This window comes from Phacochoerus africanus, chromosome 6, assembly GCF_016906955.1.
Source record: "Phacochoerus africanus isolate WHEZ1 chromosome 6, ROS_Pafr_v1, whole genome shotgun sequence".
Classification (NCBI taxonomy): domain Eukaryota; kingdom Metazoa; phylum Chordata; class Mammalia; order Artiodactyla; family Suidae; genus Phacochoerus; species Phacochoerus africanus.
In genome coordinates, this window is record NC_062549.1 from 88,404,668 (window position 1) to 88,423,888 (window position 19,221).

Consider the following 19,221-nt stretch of genomic DNA (forward strand, 5'->3'; position numbering starts at 1 on the left):
GCACTGACCAGAGCTACTCCACGGTAGCTCCAGTGAGATGCTGTAAGTTGCCATGAGTTAGCCCATGAAGCAGGCTGTGCTTACACACCAGACCAAACCCACAGGAATTAAAGAATAAACCAGAGTATAGAGACCATACCGAGGAGGAGATGGTGGCTAAGCCGATGACACTGGAAACCACTGTAAAACACAAAAGTTGCATTTTTTTGGTCGACTGCTTTTTGCTTTGGGGCATTTTTTGTCTTTTCCAAGGGAGAAATACTGGCAGTGTTTCCTGCTTGGTGAGGGGCAGATTCCTCAGGCACCTCCCACGAGAGAGAAAGTAGCCTGATGTGTCTGAGTTGGTCCTTAAAATATTTCCTCAAGCTCGCTTCCCTCTGTGCTTCGTTCCGTGGGGTAGCGCTTCCCCAGGCTCCCTGGAGCTGGACTATTTATCATGGCAGCAGCTGGAGATAAGCTGGACACAAAGAGGATTTGTGTCTCCGGGGGTCGGGCCCTAGAGACGAACGCGGAGGAATTTTCTCATTAGTGGTCGGCAAGCGGCGGGGACTCCGCGCTTTCACCGAGCGCAAGTGGCAGCAGGGAGGAGGGTGTCCTGGAGGGCAAAGTGCTTGAAGATGCTTTTGCCGGACAACTGAAATGAAGGTTTCCAGAGTGGATTTCCTTGGATGGAAGACATTAAACGCCATCTGTACTTGTGAGGCGGCTCAGGGAGGGGTGGGGATTCATCTAGGAGAGCCGCCTTTCTCTGTGTGGGCTTAATTACTTGTTCCCACTCACAGGGGAGCCATCGCAGGGGCTGCAGCTGGGGTACCCCCACCCTGCAGTTGGCCTGGCAGGGGCAATGCTGAGTGAAGCCCCTGGGATCCCCAGGGCCAAAATCTCAAAGGCAAGGAAGCTGGACCAGGCAGAGCTGTAGGAACAGAGCGGACAGGGAATTGACGCAAACACCGAGAGTTCTAGAACATTCCTAGGATTGACTGACTTTGAAGGGATTGATTTTTAAAAAGTCTGAGAGCAGAGCAAATTGGCCAAGAAGGAATTCTCTGAGTTTGAAGCAGTGTCTGAGGTGCAGCCCCGGATTAGTTAATTCCAGAAATTTTGAATCCCCACTGGGCTTCCCCACAGGCACATGCCTACACCTTAGGAAAGAGCTGGGTTTCCTGATGAATTCTGATTTGTTCGTTTCCCTCGGCAACTACTATGGGCAGATTAAGCTCAGAGGAAAACCACTTTCCCTCCCCCCCACCACATACATACCTTGGACACTTCTGGTGTGTTTTCATGTTCTGCTAACATTGCCTGTTAGCATAACAGGAGGGCAGCCCTTCCCTGGTGTCATCACCCATTGTGGGCATAGTGAGAGACAGAAGCAGGTATCTCTCTTCCACCGTTATTACTGTGCCCCAGACAGCACTTTGCTCCCCAACCGGCTCGGCCAAATCGTCTGAATAAACGTAACTTTGTACCCCAACGACTCAGCTTAGAGCTCAACATTACAAAATAAGGCATGTGTACTCCTTTTATACGTATACTTTTCAAGTTTTTTTCTTTACATTGTAGTTTTTCATATTTGATCTTAGCCGAAAATAACTACTTTGCATAATAGTGGGAAAGAAAGGCATATTAAAGGCACATTTCACACCTGAATGACTGCAGCAGTCAGTCCTGAAGCCTTCCAATGGGAGCGGTCGCCCAAAGAAAAGTCACTTACGCTTAGGCTTAAAGGAAAAATTCGCTATTGTAAGTATTTTCAATGCCTTTCCCATGCATGGAATGTGCTGGATTGGTTTTTGCATTACTGCCGTCCTCCCAGAACAACACACTGCATCTCACTGCAGAGCAAGCGAGCAGCGGGAACGCTCCATTGTCTTCTTGCTCATCCCCTGAGAAAGAAGTGCAGGAGTAGAATTCGAGGCAGAAAAGGCTGGAGATTCAGCCTTATGTCCCCGACATTTCTGATGGGCGAATGACAGGGCTGGACAGAAAGGCCCCATCCTTCCCCCTTTAGAAAGGTGTATGGCTTCTGTGAACGGACTACATGCCACTTTTCTTCCCCTTTCCTGTCTCTTCTCCACTCTTTCCCTGAAGGAAAGTAAAGTACTGGCCTACACTCAGCTGGGGGTCCTCTGGGTCCCCAAGTCTGACACCAGCCAGGGGGCAGTAGAGGGGTTAGAGGGGCTTCAGGCCAGGGCTGCCCCAAGCCACCCTCTCCCAGTAAGGGGCATTGGTTGCCCCAGTATGGGGGAAGTGCCTGCATCAGCAGCTCTGTGTGTTTTATGGACGGACCTATGACTCTGAGTCTGGTGGCAGCTCTGGTCCCTCTCTGAAGGGTGTCTGCACACACACCCAGCTCCGTCCCCTCCTTGACCCCAGGTGGGCCACCTAGTGGTCACTCCCATTTCCTCCCTGCTTCCTTCTGAGGGGGAGCCCGTCACACCTCCGCACACAATGTTGATGCCCTGAAAAAAGCCATAGGCCTGGTTGGAAGAGGGACACTTCTCCAATAGCCAGCCAGTTATGGGAACAAAGGAGGGCACATCCAGTGAGGTCGTCTGCCCCTGGGAGTCTCGGGTTGGAGGTCTGTCAGCAGCACCCGTCATCCTCACGATTCTATCTCCCTTAACGTCTCACTCTTCCAGGCTCATGAAGCCAAAGGCCAGTGCTCTCTGCTCCACAAGTCAGCCTTCAGAAAAACCAACCACTCCCCCGTTTAGGAGAAAAACACCAAACCAGCCAAACCAAACCAAATCATTTTATTGTGTAGCTTCCTTCTACCAGAAAATTACTAAAAATATAAATATAAAGTCTCTAGAAAACATTCAGAAGAGCTCTATAGTTATTTATTCTTCTTCCCCTAAACTGGGGCCAACCTCTTTGTTCTTTAAAAGTTGATGGATTATGTGAATGTCTTCATATCACCCACATTCATTATGACAGATACATTTCTCTCCATGCAGGGGAAGAGCCCACCCTCCTGCCAGGTTCTGGAAGCTCACCTTGTATCTCTCAGGGTAAAGCTATTGCTGAGTATGGGGACATGGAGAGGGGGTAACAGGAAGAGAAAAGACTTTGTGGCCCCAACTTCCTTCTGTGGACATAGAAGACAGGCCCTTCATTTCTCCTTGATACTCTGCCCTTGAGCAGACTGGGCAACCTCAGGGTAAAGTTTCCAGAGCTGGACTCACCATGAGGGGGGTATGTGTGTCATGGGGTGATTGCCATGCTGCAGTCACAGGAAGGTCAGGCTGTTGAGATGGACATGGGGAGCCAAGGGGGGCTTTGGACAGACAGCTGGTCGGATCAGAGGCCCTGAGCAGGATAGAAGTTGCTGTTCCTGCTGGCCTTTGGGCAACACTGAGCCCCTAGCACCAGGTGTTGTCTGCAGCATCAAGGACCAGATTTTAGCCTCAAAGAGGCTTCCCCATCCCTAGGAGCAGCATTGCCCTTGCTGAAGGATGGCCAAGGTGGAGATCAGAGAGGCCAACTGAAGCCTGAAGCAGGGTTGCACAGCCCCTTGTTCGATGCTAGACACAGGTCTGAGGAACTCTGGGGTCACCCTGGCCATAGTCCTGGGACAGCCAGTAGGCTCCCTGTGCTAATCCTGGGTCTGAGGGCCGAGACTTCAGTGGTGGCTGGGTGTGGACTGGAGAGCAAGATGTTTAAACCAGCTCAGGCCTGCAACCTCTGTACCTTCAGCTACCATTTCCCCTGGCCAGAGACACCCTGGTTTCTGGGAAAGGAGCAGCCCCACAGTGCTGGTGCCTAGTAAGTTTCCTATCAGAGAAGCAAACCCTGTTGGTATGGAAGCACAGATGAAAGCGGGCTACCTCCTGGCTCCCTGCTCTGTGTTTTTGTGCTGAACCCCAAGCTGTTCTGGGAAAACTCACAGGTCCACAAATGCTAGTCCTGAGAACTTCTGAGCATCGGCACCAGGTATCACAGCCTTGTGACGTTCCTAGAGTAAGGCAGGATCTACTCAATCCAGTAACATCGTCTCTCACTTCAACACCGCCTGCAAGGAGCCTGGCATGCCTGGGCCCTCCTGAGGAAGATGAGACAACAGGTTTTGCTCTGGGAAGACAGGGTAGAAGAAAAGGTGACAGGAAGGCTGTGGCAAGGCCACATGGCTGCAGAAACAAGGATGCAAGAAGGGCAGCCTGCATCCTGGTGTCCCCTGGTGCTCCTAGGTCTGCAGGAGCTGGCTTAGACATTTTCTGTGGCAGAGGAGAGAAGCAGGAACTAGGTGGTGAGATGAAGTGAGACATGAGTGCTGGGGCACCCAGAGTGGGAAGCAGCAGGAATCACAGGAGGAGGACTGGACAGCCTGTCTGGCCGGGTGCATCATTCCCAGCCTTCTCCCCAGGACCAGCCACCCTGCTCAAGAAATGGCATGTTCTCTTTTTGTTGCAAAGGCCCCTGACGCTGGGATCATCCCCTGACAAGGTGTCCTGGTCACAGGAAGACAGCATGACAGGACCCCTGGTGGGAGACAGGAACATAGAAATGGGTTAAATCAGGAGTGCAGGACCAGTGGGGTTGGGTGAACCATCACTCCCTCACTGGACCCCCATGGCACGCATGTGGAGACCACCTTCAGCGTAAAAGGAGAGCATGTCCTACCTAAGGGGAGCTTGTCCCATGGTTCTTGGCACATTCCAACCTCTCTCACTCCTCACCCTGGTTCTGGCACTTACCATGCTGAGACCTTAGAACGACAACCCCTCAGGCTGTATTATCCTCTGAAAAGCAGCTCTGAGTCCTGCCAACTGCTCTTTCTGCATCCTGTTTTCATTGCCTTCTCCACTGCTGCTCTGAGTTCTCACGGGACTGGATGCCAGGTTCCTGGGCCCTCCCTCCAAACAAGATCAGAACTTGCTCTGCTGCTTTGGCCAGGGCCTCCCTCGCCTTGTCTTCACACACAGCAAGGGAAGCCCTGGTTCCTCCTCCTGTGCAGAGAGTCCAAGCATTGCTGGCTGCATCATCTTGCCCAGGGCCTCTGCAGATTCGCAACCTGGGCTCTTGGTGGCTGGCTCTGTGGCCCACCCTAGGAAATGCTCACCGTGTTCTCCATCTGGTTAGATAAGAAACACCTACGAACCCTGACAACAAGACTACCGAAGGTCTCCGGCCTGGAATGCAACCTCCCCAGCCCACATCCACCCAGGCAGAGGCGGGATGACAACCCGAGGCCTGCCCTGTCTTGGAACCAGGAGAAGCCATGGCTGAGCTGTGCTCTAGGTGTGTGGCTTTCTGGGACTAGGCCCATCATCAAGCCAAATCCATCACCCCTCATCCAGCCCTATTCTGCATGAGGCAGCAGGCCTCTGGGGCCCCAGGGAGAAGGAAGGAACCAAGAGGGAAAAGAGCAGGCAGCATGTGGGAGACAGGCAAGGAGAATTCTCCCAAGAACCTTCATCCTGGGCTGCTGGCCCTGCAGGTTGGTGAGAAGCCAGGGCATCTCAGGAGCAGATGCTCCAATATCCAAGGACTGCAGCCAGCACCCAGAGGAGCTGGAATTGCACCTGGATCCTTTGGCCACTCCACAGACAGACTCTGGAATGAGGACTGCTCAGGGACTTCCGGCCCTGCAACAGCCTGTGTGGGAGAATCAGCTCTCTGCTGCAGCCTAGTGCAAGGAGGACAAACAGCAGGAAAAAGCAGGGGCAAGAGTGAGGGTGCACAGTGGAGGGGAAGGGGTGCTCGGCGGGAACAGAAGCAGCTCTACTCAAAGGACAGCAGGTCTGGGTGAGGGCCTTCATTGTCAAGGCTGGAGGTCCGTGCCGGAGATGGCAGGCTGCTGTCCTCCAGAGACTCAGCCAGGCTGATGGGGTCCAGGCTGAGTTTGAGGCTATTTCTCTCGATGACGCCAGGGGAGGAGGCCCTTCTGCACTCAGTCGTCTTTAGTGTGGGTTCGTCCTGGCTGTCCTTGTGGATTAGGTCAGGGACGGACAGGGAAACCTCCCCATTGGGCAGAGCCTCGGCCCTGTTCCCCATCTCCATGGTGGACTCTGGCTGTGAGGCATTTGCTGGGAGGGGCTGGGCAGTGGGAAGGGAATCCTGGGGCTGCCCAGATGGCAGCTCTGTCCCACACTCCAGACTGCTTAGGACGGGCTGCGAGGAAATCAGCATGTCCTGGGTGGTCTTCAGGGCCCGAGGGGTTCGCTTCCTGGTGATGGGAGGTGGGGGATCCAGCCGAGGGAATGCTTCTTGCAGGGCTGACCTGTAAGGTTGATGACACAGGGACGTGTGCTTTAAGACCGGCGAGATACCAGTCCTCGCTGAGATCCTGCTTCTCTAACTCCAAGTGCACACACATTCCACTCACCCGCCCAGGGTGCGCTTTACGCTCTGGGCTGTCATTCTTGGTTTAGCATGTAAGTCTCAGCACAAATGGCTTCTGCCCTGTCACATCATCACTCGGTGTTCAGAGCAGCACAAAGGGTTAACACTGGGACCACTGGTGAACTGCGTCATGTCGGAACCTGTGCAATGGTCCTAACAAATACATCATCACCTGGGGGAGCCTGGAAATGGGAAGGCTGCTGCCACCGCAGGCTAATCCCTCCACTGCCCAGTGGGTTCTGGCAGACACTGGCTTCTCAGGGCAGCACCTCTCAGGCGTGGCTGGGTGAGCCCTGGGGAGCTTCTGGCCATACCTGGGTTTGAACCCCGCTCTGCCAATTACTAACTTTATAACTTTATCGCATTACTGCCCTGAACTTGCATTATCTGCAAAATGGAAACAGTATTGATCTTCCAGGAAGAGCATGCTCCTTCAGCTGTTTGTCACGGGACAACCTCATGTCCCTTCCCCAGGATCATTTTCCCCTTGAGATACTACATTCTGTCTGCAGACCTCCTCTTGGGTCCCCAGAACCGTAGGGATGTCAGGGCGGGAGGAGGAGGCACACTCACCTTCCGTCCTCCACGTCAGCCCCGCCAGCCAGTTGGGCCCTTGCAGTCTTGTTGACCTCCATCGTGCCCATGTTGCCCAGGCTCGAGGGCTCTTTTCTCCTCAGGAAGTCGTTAACTTTGGCCCCCATGGCTTTGCCCAGGTTCTTGAGGTGCTGGCTGCTGCCCACCCAGAGTCCTGGCCCGCTGGGCTCCACGGACCCCGGGGCAGCAGAGCTGGGGGCTGCAGGTCTGGACAAGTGGGGGAAGGAACGGCTTGACTGTAGCTTTGGAGTGAGGGCTGTGTTCAAGTTCTCGAACATGCTGTGGTCGACTACAAACAAAGAGGGAAAGACGGAGAAACGGGTGAGTAGAGGGGAGTGGGGGGGTTCGGGTCTCCTTATACCATGCCTACAACCTATAGTTCTTAAGGCTTTGGAAATAATCAAGAGCCAGCAAAGACATTCTTAAACCTTCCAATCCAGTTGTCCCGAAGGGATGCAGGGCCAGAAATTCTAGTTCCGCCTCACCCAGGTTAATCAGTGGTGAACTCAAACCACAAAGAGCTGACTCATCCCTTTAAACTTGCTTCTTTGACTCATGGCTTAACCCCTTACCTTGGGGTCACGAGGCCCTTTGAAGTAAAAGAAAAATGAGGATGAAGCAATGAGGTGTGACATTTTTACGTTGCCATGAGCACCTATGGGGCTCTCGGACTCAGGTACCAGGGCAGAAGGTGGTGGGGGGATGGCAAGTGTGTGGCCTGAAATTAGAAGCTCCCTGTAGCACGTTTTCTCCAAGAAAAATGCTCGCTTCTCCTGGGGTGGAACTCAGTGGAGTGGGCCAGCTGCATGCGGAGAGAAGCGAAGTGGGAATTCAGAACCAGTTCACACCAAATGGACAAGCACTTGGTGCCAAAGGAGGAGGAATGTGACAGACACCAGCTCATTTAATCCTCACAATCACCTAGTGAGGTGGGGCCTGGTGAGATTTCTATTTATAGAGGAGGAGGCAGGGCTCAGAGTAAAGAACTGCTGGGCCCCGAGGTCACAGGCAGTTACTGGTGTGGTGGGAACTAGAATGCAGGTTTTCTCACCCAAAGATGAAGGCTCTTTCCACTGCTTGCTCTGCCTTGCATGGAGCCTAAATATGCCTCATGGATAGTCATGCTCTCTGGGATCTCTCTCTTTGGCTGGAACAGTTAAAACAAAGGGCTGGGAGGAGATCCACTGGCTTATAAACACTAACAGGACACAGAGGCCACATCTCATTCACTCTGTGTCTTTAACAGCCAGCCTGGGCTTGGCACAGAGTAGGTGCTCAAAAATATCCTCAAACTGCCGAACCCATTTTTCAGGTAGAGAACTGTGGAGGCTAAGACCACAGTAGCTCCAAGGTCTGTCTGAGAAGAGCTGGAGTGCAGGGTTCTAAGCCATGCTGTTTATACACTTGCAGCCTCTCCCTACCTGAAATCCAGCTCAGGCCTCAGTGTGGTCAGACTCACATTGGGGCCTTGGAAGCAGGCTTGGGGTTGCTGTTCTTATGAACTACTCCAGATATTTTGTCAGTCTGGGAGGAAGAGAGGTTACATTTGGCCATAGGCTCCCCTCCTTGTCCACACCTCTGCTAAGTGCCTTTCTCGCCGAGCCTTCCTAAGAGTAACTGAGGTTAGGGTGCACTTTTTCTTCTGTTGAACTTCTGCATAAAGCAGTTCTCTGCCCTGCATGGCTGAATCCTGGGCCTCGGGGACTCTGTTGTGGTTTTAAGCAGAGTTATCCTTTCTGAGCCAGTGACCTCAATAAGCCATACTCTTAAGGGTCTTTGGGCATCAGGAAGCAGCTGTGGGAAGAGTGGAGCTCTTCCCCTGTGGTGAACCCCACAGTCTTTGCCTCTGTGACTGCCCCTTACCCACGCACAGGAAAAGCACCACCATGGGGGACATGCCAGGAACTGGGTCAGCGCATCCCTGGGACACATGGGGCAGTAAGCTGACTGGTTCAGGCTGGCTAGGTGCCAGGTGTAGACCCCCCTCACACTGGCAGGGGATCCCAACCCATCCCACAACAGGGGTATCAGCTCTTGAGTCTTCTCCTGAGAGTGTTCATAGTGCCATGTCACTCACTTTTGCATAATTGACTTATCAGTTCCCATATCCTCCTAACTGTTTAATTGTGAACTCTGAAAAGTAGCAGAGAAGCCTTTGGAAAGGAAGACACTTAAGACTTTCCCCCCAAAGCAAAAAGTATTTGGGACACCATGAAACCAGAGCAAATGTTCAAGAGAGGTGCACTAGGGAGGAAGGGAAATCCCCCCCACTTCCCGGCTCACGTTGTGCTATAGTGGTTTCACAAGGTTAATGTGGATTTTCAGAGCAGACACGCTCATCTCTAAAAGTGGAAGTACCAAAAACACCTGGTACGTGAGCCCCTTATAATTATTTAAAAAACACATTCTAATAAACAAATAACTTATAATAACTTATCTAATAAACACATTCTAATAAAGAAATAACATTTGAGTCTTCTTGTACTCCTGCTTCTCTCCCCTTCAGAATGTATACACTGAATTCTTCAGTAATTTAAAGGCAGCCCATCATACACTCTCTTCACAGTTCTCTTAGTCTTTCTGGTAAATATATCTTGTCTTTATAATAAAATAGGGTCCTTGATGGGACACAGCATCTTTTTTTATCATTTATTTATATATACATTTTTTCCTACTGTACAGCATGGTGACCCAGTTACACAGCATTTTAATGATATCTACTGTCTGTAATGCGCAGCGTGGCGCCTTGCACAGTGGCAGGCATTTAATACTTTAATTGAGTTGACTTTTTCCCTCCTCTTTTTAGGGCCACAGCCAGGGGTTGAATTGGAGCTGCAGTTGCCAGCTCCGCCACAGCAACACCAGATCCAAGCCATGTCTGTGACCTATGCTGCAACTTACAGAAATGCTGGATCCTTAACTGACACTGAGCGAGGCCAGGGATTGAACCTGCATCCTCACAGACATGATGTTGGGTTCTTAACCCACTGAGCCACAACAGAAACTCCAACTGAATTGACTTTGGATATGAACACTTAAAACTGACTGTATTATGGGCTGACATCATAGAGATGCTGCTCCTCAAGCCTTTTTCAAAAGCCACCGAAAACCCTGGGAGTGGTCCACAGGGACTCTTGAGTGAGGCCAGGAGAAACTGCCCTTCTCTTCCCTGGCTGGGGCTTCCTTCATCTCCACACCTGTGGGATGTGCAGTGAGCCCCATTCCTGCTGAAGGCACTAATGACCCCCACACTCCCTCCCTCCCTCCCTCAGGACTTGTGGTTCAGAAGATAATAGTGAGGGTGGAAAGAAAGGTGATTGGACCCCAGCCAGGTGGCCCTCCCCGCAGCACCCCCCCCCCAACATGCACACAGCCAAGCAGAGGGGAGCACCTGGGTCCACGAGTCATCCATAGGAAAGATGGTATCTTACCTGTCCGAGAAAGGGGCTCGGAAAGCAGGTGGGAAACAAACGAGAGAGAGAGAGAGACATTTTATGTAGTGACCGAGCGCTTGGAGAGGGTCACCTCCTGCCTGGGCCGACAGAGCATGTGAGACAGGGGTCCCGCAGGCGGAGTACAGAAGACCTGGATGGCCAGGTTCCCACACACTTTTAACAACCAAACCCAAACAGTCACATTTTAACAACTCGACAAACGGCACGGATGCCACCACCTCTATTTCCCCCAATACGCTGAGCCCCCTTTACATGAAGTGTATCTGCAATTCCTAGCTGGCGGCAGGATGAATGGAGTGGGCTGAGGTAGGATGAAATTCTAAGTCTTTTGGATGCTGTGAGCATCACTCATTCCTATGCAGCCTCATTCCCACATGCAAGTCACTAGATTTTAGACCAGGCCCATGTGCATCCATGCGCCTGACTTAACAAAAGGGGAAAGCCAGATGGCAGAGCGGTCTGCCTAATGCTGCACAGGGAGCCAACGCAGAGCAGGGGTTAGAACTCACATAGGCTGACTCCCAGACCCAAGACCTTTCTCTACACCATGAGGGCCCAGTGAACCTGCAATACCCTCCAAGCTGCCACGGTACATGGTGTCAGCTTACATTCCAACTCCTTCTCACATTCCAAACCAGGCCATGAGGGAGGCACGCGAGGGGATCACGTCCTCCACTGTCCTGCAAATGTTTAAGTATTGTGAATAAACACGGACAGGAAGACAGCTCTGGACTCACATGCAGACAGACGTTCACTCACCAACTTCACACACAGCGAGAGAAGCACACTGCAACTTATGAAGCGGGCCAGGCACTTCCCACACGGCACGAACATATCCACTCTTAGATCTAAAGCCCAGATGGAGCTAGTTGTGACAATCTAGCATCGGGCACCTCCAGGTCATCTTTCAACCCTAAAGCAGGCTAGGCTGTTGCATGATGAAAGTGAAGCAAAGAGAAGAGGCAACCTTGCCACCCTGCATTCACAGCCTCACCAGTAAATTGCTTATGATGAGCAAAATGGTGTTGAGGAAGCCACCCATTTGTGCTTTAGCCATTTGCTAAAAATAGGCAGCACTAACCATTTAAAACAGTGTCTGGTCCCTATTCTTAGGAAGTACACATTGAAGTATTTAGGCACCAAAGGACATTATGTTTGTAACTTACCTTCAAACTGTCTCTGGAAAAAAAAAATGTATACCCAGAGACAGGGAGGGAGGAAATCGATAATGCGAATGGAGTGAAAATACGTTAACAATAGGAAAATCTGGATACAGGGTGCATGAATAGTCTCTGTGTACTCATTTTATTCTTGCAACTTTTTATCAGTTTGAAATTATTTCCAAAGAAAAATGTAAAAACTATAGCCTCCCCCCCCAAAAAAAAGAAACTAAAGCAAAACAACAAAGAACATTTGGTGACAGAGGTGGGGCAGATGAAAAAGAAAGCAAGGAGGTCATTCAGACAGGAGAGAGAACCCCGAGGCTGGGAGTGGTGACAGCAATGACAAGGAAAAGTGACCCTAAAGAGGGGGGCACACAGAGAAATCATCACACCTCTACTATATTCCTTCTTCTCTCCAGGAATTCCCAATCACAACAGGTCACTGAGGAAGGACAAGCCAAAAAATATCTTTAAAAGTTTTTTGTCTTGCTTGCAGTAAAACCCATGCATCCTTGAGAGGGATAACCTCGCTGGTGAGTGGAATCATGTGGCCTTCTTATGATGTCAACTGTGCTCAGAATGTTTATCGTCTGGACAACCCAACCAGCCTCTTGGGAGCAGGTGTGTGCTCTTCATACCCTACGGTTGTCAGAACATGGAGAACTTCTCACTCCTCAGCATTTCTGGACCTCGAATCTCTTCCTCTGCCCTGAGCACTTTTCCTGATATTATGTCCTCACGTGCCACCAGCTTGCCAGGTAAACTCTGGTGCCACTAGGGCCACAAAAATGTGGTGTTTTGGAAGCTTTTAATTGAGTACTCCACCAGATCATGTTACAGGACCACGATTTAGTGAGAAACTCAAATTACACATGGGGAGAAAGTAATTTTTCAAAATGCTGCATACATGGTAAGTAGTTCCTGCTGTTTATTAATTTCTTGCAAGGGAAGGATGGGGGAAACATTTGTTGTCAAGGTTTTTTTTTTTCCTCTCTGAATCTACATGAAATCTGAAGGGGACAGTTTATCTATGTAAGGACCAGATACTAGTTTTAGTCCTGTTTTGACAAGCTGGAGAAGATCTAGATTTATCAATTCTTCAGTAGGGGGAACTAAAAGTTGGGGTAACTGATGAGCCCACCATGGAATACAACTGAATGCTCTGAGAACTTGCTAGTCAAAGCACGATCCATGGACTGGCAACATCAGCATTATCTGGGTGCTTTTTGGAAATGCAGAATCTTCGGAGTTCCCTGGTGGGCTGGTGGTTAAGGATTTGGGCATTGTCACTGCTGTGGCTTGGGGTCAGTCCCAAGCCTGAGAACTTCCACACGCTTCAGGTGGGGAGAAAAAAAGAAAGAAAGAAAAAGAAAGAAATGCAGAATCTCAGGCCCTACCCCAGACCTGCTGAATCAAAATCTGTTTTAACAAGATCACCATGTGATTCCATTTCACACTGAAGTTTGAGAGGTGCTGCTCTGTGGAGTAGTTGTCCTAAACAAGCATCTGCCTATACACAGGACACCTAATCTACACGTTTCCCACACTGAACACAGCTACTGCTCTGGGATGTGAGGCAAGGCAGCTTTTTAATCCAAGTGTTAGCAGCCATCAGGCAGCTAGGGTCCAACTCAATACTCCGGCTGTGGGTGGGAGGTGTTTCAGTTGGAGAAACTGGCTTCTCATCCTTGAAAGGGATCCTGGAACACAGCTACTAGGCCCATGACCAGACTTCCCTCCCCTGAGCCCTGGAGGGACCTAAAGGCTGCAATGCAGAGTAAAGACAGCAACAGACACCCACGCCCACACCCATACATGGTGAGCTGTAGGAGGCAAAAGAGGGGTGGGCCAGGCAGAAAGCTGTGATCTGGTCCATATCGGAAATTCTGCTCTGGAAAGAATCTTTCCCGAGTCTCAGGGGAAACCACACCCCATTTGGGATTCCCCAGGGGGGGCATCCAGAATAGCTTTGCCAATCTGAGTGTAAGAAAAGTAATCATTTGGCTTTAGATTTGCAGTGCCTTAAAGAACCAAGGGTGAACCTCTAGGTATGTCTGGGGGTGGGCGGGGGAGGGGGGGCAAGTGGTCTCAAGAAGAGGACTCCCAACTTTGCTCAGCTGAACAGAGTGTTTCTTCTATAACCCAGACATTGCAAAGACTGTGTTCCCCACTGAGGTGTCCAGCCCCGCTCAGGCCCTGCTGCCCCAGTACCAAGGCAGCAGTCTCCAGCATGGGGTGCACAACAGCGTGCTCTCACCAGGTGAGGTGTCCTCTGACTCTGGTGGCACGTGTGAGAGGCTGGGGGCAGGGGCTGCTCCCTGAGAGGAGGGTGCCTGCCCCCAAGACCACGAGCTGCCTTTCCCCCTGCAGTCTCCTGTCTGGTGCTTCCTTTAGCAGAGACCTGCAGGTCTTATGGAGGCCTCTTGCTCCTCCTCTCCTGTCTCTTAGGCTGGTGTGGAAGAGCAGCTCCTGCTTGAGTGGGCTGTTGCAGGCGGACAGACAGTGAGGCTGGGAAAACGACTACAAGCATTGGTGGCAGAAAGAAGGGCTATCAGAGGCCAGAGGTCTAGATGTCTGCTGAACCACCTGGGTCCATCCTTAGAGGCGGCAGAGGGAAGGTGTCTCCAGGGAGGGACACACATGATACATGCCAAGGTTTAGTGAGTGGCTGAAGAGGGAGTCTCTACCCAGAGATCAAACTGCCATTTGTACTGGAAGAAAAGCAAAGAGCAGGAAAGAATGTCTTAGAGACTGTTCTGCCTGCTCTCAGACCTGCACTTAAGGTGGGGCAGCAGAGACCTGAGGTCATGCCTGAGTATCCACCTTCTTGCCTTTCTGCTTCTCTGCCCAGCCTCCAGCCACCCCCGGCCTCCACACTCCCTACCTGGCTCAGACCCAGCCATTTCCTTTGCAGACTGCATCTTGGGGGACCCCCAGAACGGGGAGCAGCTGAGGCGGAACTGCACCATCTACCGGCCCTGGTTCTCCCCTTACAGCTACTTTGTGTGCACGGACAAAGAGAGCCACCTGGAGACCTACAGTTTCCCAGAGGTGCAGCGGGACGAGGGCAGGGGGGACAACTGCCTTCTGGAGGACATGGCTGAGAGCATCTGCTCGTCCTCTTCCTCCCCAGAGAACGTCTGCCTCCGAGAGGCCACCAAGAAATCCAGGCACGGCCTGAACTCCATGGACTACATCACATCCCAGGATATCCTCACAGCCTCCAGGTGGCACCCTGTCCAGCAGAGCGGCTACAAGTGCGCAGCCTGCTGCCGCATGTACCCAACGCTGCACTCGCTCAAGAGCCACATCAAGGGGGGCTTCAAGGAGGGCTTCAGCTGCAAGGTGTACTACCGCAAGCTCAAAACCCTCTGGGGCAAGGAGCAGAAGGCCCGGCCAGGAGACAGGCTCTCCTCGGGCAGCTGCCAGGCCTTCAAGTAGCGTGTCGGCAGCTGTCTTGCTGGTGGACACTTCAGGTAAAGAGGGGCTGCTGCTTATTTATGTCTCTAGAGAGATGTCAATAAACCAAAGTTAGTGACAGCCTTCTGTGAAGTCTGAGGCCACCCTGTACCACTTTGTCCTTCCCAGTCCCTGTGTCCCCATCCCATTCCCCTGCTGCTACCAGTTGCCCAGCAACACTAGGCCCACCTCCCTGCCTCCTTCCAACACCCGCCCCCCCCCCATGCTTTTAAAAGACAATACCTGAAGTTTGAGGATATCCTCTGAAACGGTGGTTTTTCAAAGTGAGGTGCCCAGATCAGCGATGTCAGCATCCCCTGGGAATTTGCTAGAAATGAAATTCTCAGACCCCTCTCAGACCTACTGCATCACAAACTTCAGACCTACTGAATCACAACTCTGGGAGTGGGCCCCAAAATCTGTGTTCCAACTGCTCTTCCCTCTGGGAGATTCTGATGCAGCTGAACAATGAGAACCACCCCCTCTAAGATGCTGGCCTTCCTGTCGGTCCCTCTGTGATTGGTCCCTGCCTTGCATGATGGGAGAGCTCACACAGAGGAAGAAGGGTTGAATGCCCTTTCCTGTTGGCCTGGGGAAGGTTCCACCAGCAGAGTCTCTGCACAGTTTGGGCATCTTAGATACGAGATCTTCTGAGGGGTGCCACAGGGAGGACAATGTGCCCTACGTATAAGACAGAAAAGAGGCAAATAGGGCTGAGCTCACGCTGAGGGAGTAGGGGACGGTTCCATAGGCAGAATCTCTGCACAGTTTGAGCATCTTAGATGCTAGATCTTCACAACGGGCGGGTGGGGGAACATGCCCTAAACAAAAGAGGCAAATAGGGCTGGGGCCCATTCTCATCACATATGATCCAGGGCACGTCTTTACATGGCCCTGTTGAGTCATGTCAGAAAGCCCAGGTGAACATGAAAATACGGCTTCCTGTTACCAAGAAGTGTCCCAGGACACAGCCCTGATCCTCATTCCATTTCCAAGCTAATTTCACAGCCAATTCTAACCCAGAAAAATGGATGAGCATGGGGGGGGTGCAGCAAGAACATTTGTTTAGCCCATTAGGTGGGTTAAAAAAAAAAGCTTAATGCTTGACGGTCTTATTTACCTCTCACTTCATCCCCCTAATGACTCAGTGGGCCCCTTCACTGCAAGGGACCACTTTCTTTCAGGGACACTGGCACCAACCCTCCCCCAAGTCTCTGCCTTCCCACTGGTTGGCACTGGGTTGGGGTACAGTTCCAGCAGTCATATAGTATCTTCCCAAAAGCCCCACTTTGTGGTTCAGCAGTGCTGCCTCTGCTTATGACTGTCTGGCTAAACTATCACTTGTAGTTCTTTTGCGAGAGAGAGGCTGGGCTCTAACTCCCCCGTGGCCCAGTCCCGGGCTGTGAGATCACTTCCAGCCCCACACCCCATCCCCTGCTCCCCACCCCCCTCCTTCCCCACCCTCCATCTACCCAGAGTCCCAGAGTCTCCTTGACCTAGGAGCCAAGGCAAGCAGAGTCCCACCTGCCCACTCAGGGGTAGGGTGGTCTGAAAGCAGCTCTGACATTGGTCCACTGCTCCAGCATCCGGTTCCCTGAGGGAGTGGGTGAGAAGCTCTGGCAAGTCTTAGTCCTCACTCTGACCTCCTGCTTCCCTAAATGGAAAAGCCACCTGAGCCCTCAGAGGCTGCTCCTTACCATCGCTGTGTACATGTACCCCTTGATGGGGCACCTGAGGGAGTACAAGGGGGCGGGGGGGACTTGGGGTGGACCTGAGGCTGCTCCTGGTCTCAGCATGATCCATGGGAGAACCAGGAAAGCCTTCATGCACTCCTCACCTGGTCTCACCCCCTGTGCCCAGCCCTCGCTCCCTCCACCAGGGCATCCATATCATGGGCACAGAACACAGTTAAAAAAAAAGAAGGCAAGGAGTTCCCGTTGTGGCGCAGTGGTTAACGAATCCGACTAGGAACCATGAGGTTGCGGGTTCGGTCTCTGCCCTTGCTCAGTGGGTTAATGACCCGGCGTTGCCGTGAGCTGTAGTGTAGGTTGCAGACGCGGCTCGGATCCAGCGTTGCTGTGGCTCTGGCGTAGGCCGGTGGCTACAGCTCCGATTAGACCCCTAGCCTGGGAACCTCCATATGCCGCGGGTGCGGCCCAAGAAATAGCAACAACAACAACAAAAAGACAAAAAAAAAAAGAAGAAGGCAAGCCATTCCGAGGTTGGTCTAGGACTGAACCCAAGGGCCAGAGCATGGGCTAATCATGACCTGACAGGTGCTGGAAAGTAGTGCTCTATCCCTAAGGACAAGGTACATTCCACCCTTCACATTTAATATAGTGTCATTATGTCCCCAGTAGCTTTTGCAGTACAGAGTTCTGAGTCAAGTTTCAGCCCAGGAGAAAAGGCACCCAGCGCATTTACCAACCAGCACAGGCAAGGCCTCCCTCTCAGTTAATTAGGAGGTAAATGGTACTGTGCCCCAGGCCACTGCCAGGAACTCTGCTGAGTGCTTTAAAAATGCCACCTCATTTATTCTTCATTAGAGCTTTCTGTGGTGTACTGTATCCTCACTTTACGAAGGAGACAATAAGGCTTACTTCAGTTCATGAAGCCAGAAAAGGGCAGAGGGCAGGTGAACATGGTTGATCCGACCCTCCAAACTTTCCTTTGGGCCTGGCCTAACGAAGTTATCAGGTTTAACAAAACCTCTGCCTTCAAAATGGCTACAGGTTCTGGCCAAAGTAGCCTGGTTTCCATGATGTTAGTTTTGCGAGATCCTGCAGCTCCTTATTCCGCTAACATCCCCCTTTGCCAGCATTCCTCCTCCCCTTCCATTTCTACTCCCTGCTGATGGGTCAGGCCTCCTCTGCTGAGCTGTGCTGCAGCAACACCATAATCCTTCCGGACAGGTGTGGGAAGAAGCCTGCTTTGCCTCCAGTATGGATGTTCTTGGAATGGGCCCATTCAGAATCCTCCCCCTACATATTTCAGACATTTAGTCAAGGAGTCAATGAAATTTTATAACCTTTATGATCTTAATTATCTTAAAATGGTGTACTTTTTCAAGCACTCAAAACTTGCTGCTGCTGCCAATATATTCCCATGATGTTTGGAATCTGAAAAGATCTGAGTTTGGGAGAGTCGGGGGGGGTGGGGGAAGAATAGGTAGAGCCTAGGCCTTGCTGACATTTGGGGCTGGATAACTCTTGGTTGTGGGGGGTGTTCTGAGCACTGTCAAATTTGGCAACACCCCTGGCTTCCAACCAGCATCATTCTGAGTTGTGACAAACAGCAATGTCTCCAGACACTGCCAAACATCCATCCCTTGCGGGAGCAAAATCGCCTCCAGATAAGAACCACTGGTGTAGCCTGATCCTGCAAGGCTGGCCTGGATAAACTGCCACTAAAGGCACCACCCTCCTCCCCTCCCCGGGGGGAACATGTGAGTTCTTTCTAAACACCACACCCTCGGGAACCCTGCGTCACAGAGCTGATGCCACAGGGCTTGGGAAGTGGGGTGAAGTGGAGGGGAGAGAAGGAGCAGGTAGGATAGAAGAAGCAAGAAAAGACAATGGAAAAGCTTTTAGAAATAAGAAAGATTTATTTAGCAAAAGCCACTCGACTAGTGACAACATCCAGGGAGTAAGTGCACTTACATGACCAGAATCTTTTCCCAGAGAGTTGATCCAACAGAGTTAGTGCCACGCAGTTTTAGGAAGTAGAGGGCTCGGGAGTAGGGGGCAGGGTGGGAAGAAGCAGTCAGGCAAAGAGAAAATAAAAGGAATACAACCCTGAAACAAGAGCAGTTGAGAGAAGTGAGGCTATGAAGAGGCTTTATAGACAGCATTGGTGTAAGCAGGAATATAATTGTCAATCCCAATAGACAGTCCATCCTGTGCAGAGAAGTTCTGTCCTGGCTCCGCAACTGTGGGAGCCTCATGTGCCCAAGAGTCTGCTGGCACCTGGGAGAGGCCGGGGCAGGTACAGTAAGGGAGGTGGCCCTGGTGTCCACGTGTCCTCCATATGGGGCAGAGTAGGAGGATGAAAAAGAGGAGGGCAGGAGTTGAGTTAGCAGAGCAAGAAGCAAGGAGAAGACAGGGTGACATCGCTCAGAACTCAGGTCTGCAACGTTCCCTTTCCTGTCCCGTGGCTGGTGACCCTTCGAGGCCCCTAGATCTGTCCTTTGTCTCCTTCATCTCCAC

At 51.7% G+C, this 19,221-nt stretch overlaps 2 protein-coding genes across 3 annotated transcripts in view; one reads left to right on the forward strand and one right to left on the reverse strand.

Moving 5' to 3' along the window:
• Nucleotides 1–2,740: 2,740 nt before the first annotated feature.
• Nucleotides 2,741–19,221, reverse strand: part of LOC125129404 (carboxyl-terminal PDZ ligand of neuronal nitric oxide synthase protein-like) — a 333,217-nt gene continuing 316,736 nt past the window's right edge. For both annotated transcript variants that reach the window (XM_047784057.1, XM_047784056.1), the window contains exons 11-12: nt 6,919–7,228; nt 2,741–6,223 (exon numbers count right to left, since the gene is read on the reverse strand). In XM_047784057.1, the coding sequence (XP_047640013.1) occupies nt 5,725–6,223; nt 6,919–7,228 (809 nt within the window). In that variant the 3' untranslated portion in view covers nt 2,741–5,724. The remainder of the gene's footprint in view (nt 6,224–6,918; nt 7,229–19,221) is intronic.
• SPATA46 (spermatogenesis associated 46) lies at nt 12,213–15,102 on the forward strand. The gene is made up of 3 exons (XM_047784058.1): nt 12,213–12,315; nt 13,704–13,817; nt 14,472–15,102. Exons 1-3 carry the CDS (start codon nt 12,213–12,215, stop codon nt 14,996–14,998), a joined length of 744 nt encoding a protein of 247 aa, XP_047640014.1. The 3' UTR covers nt 14,999–15,102.

Bases quoted from the DNA above. Each gene is read 5' to 3' on its own strand.
- SPATA46 (XM_047784058.1), top strand. From the start codon at position 12,213: ATGGAGAACTTCTCACTCCTCAGCATTTCTGGACCTCGAATCTCTTCC. The intron at 12,316-13,703 runs GTAAACTCTGGT...TCTATAACCCAG, and splicing joins ACGTGCCACCAGCTTGCCAG to ACATTGCAAAGACTGTGTTC. The intron at 13,818-14,471 runs GTGAGGTGTCCT...TTTCCTTTGCAG, and splicing joins CAACAGCGTGCTCTCACCAG to ACTGCATCTTGGGGGACCCC.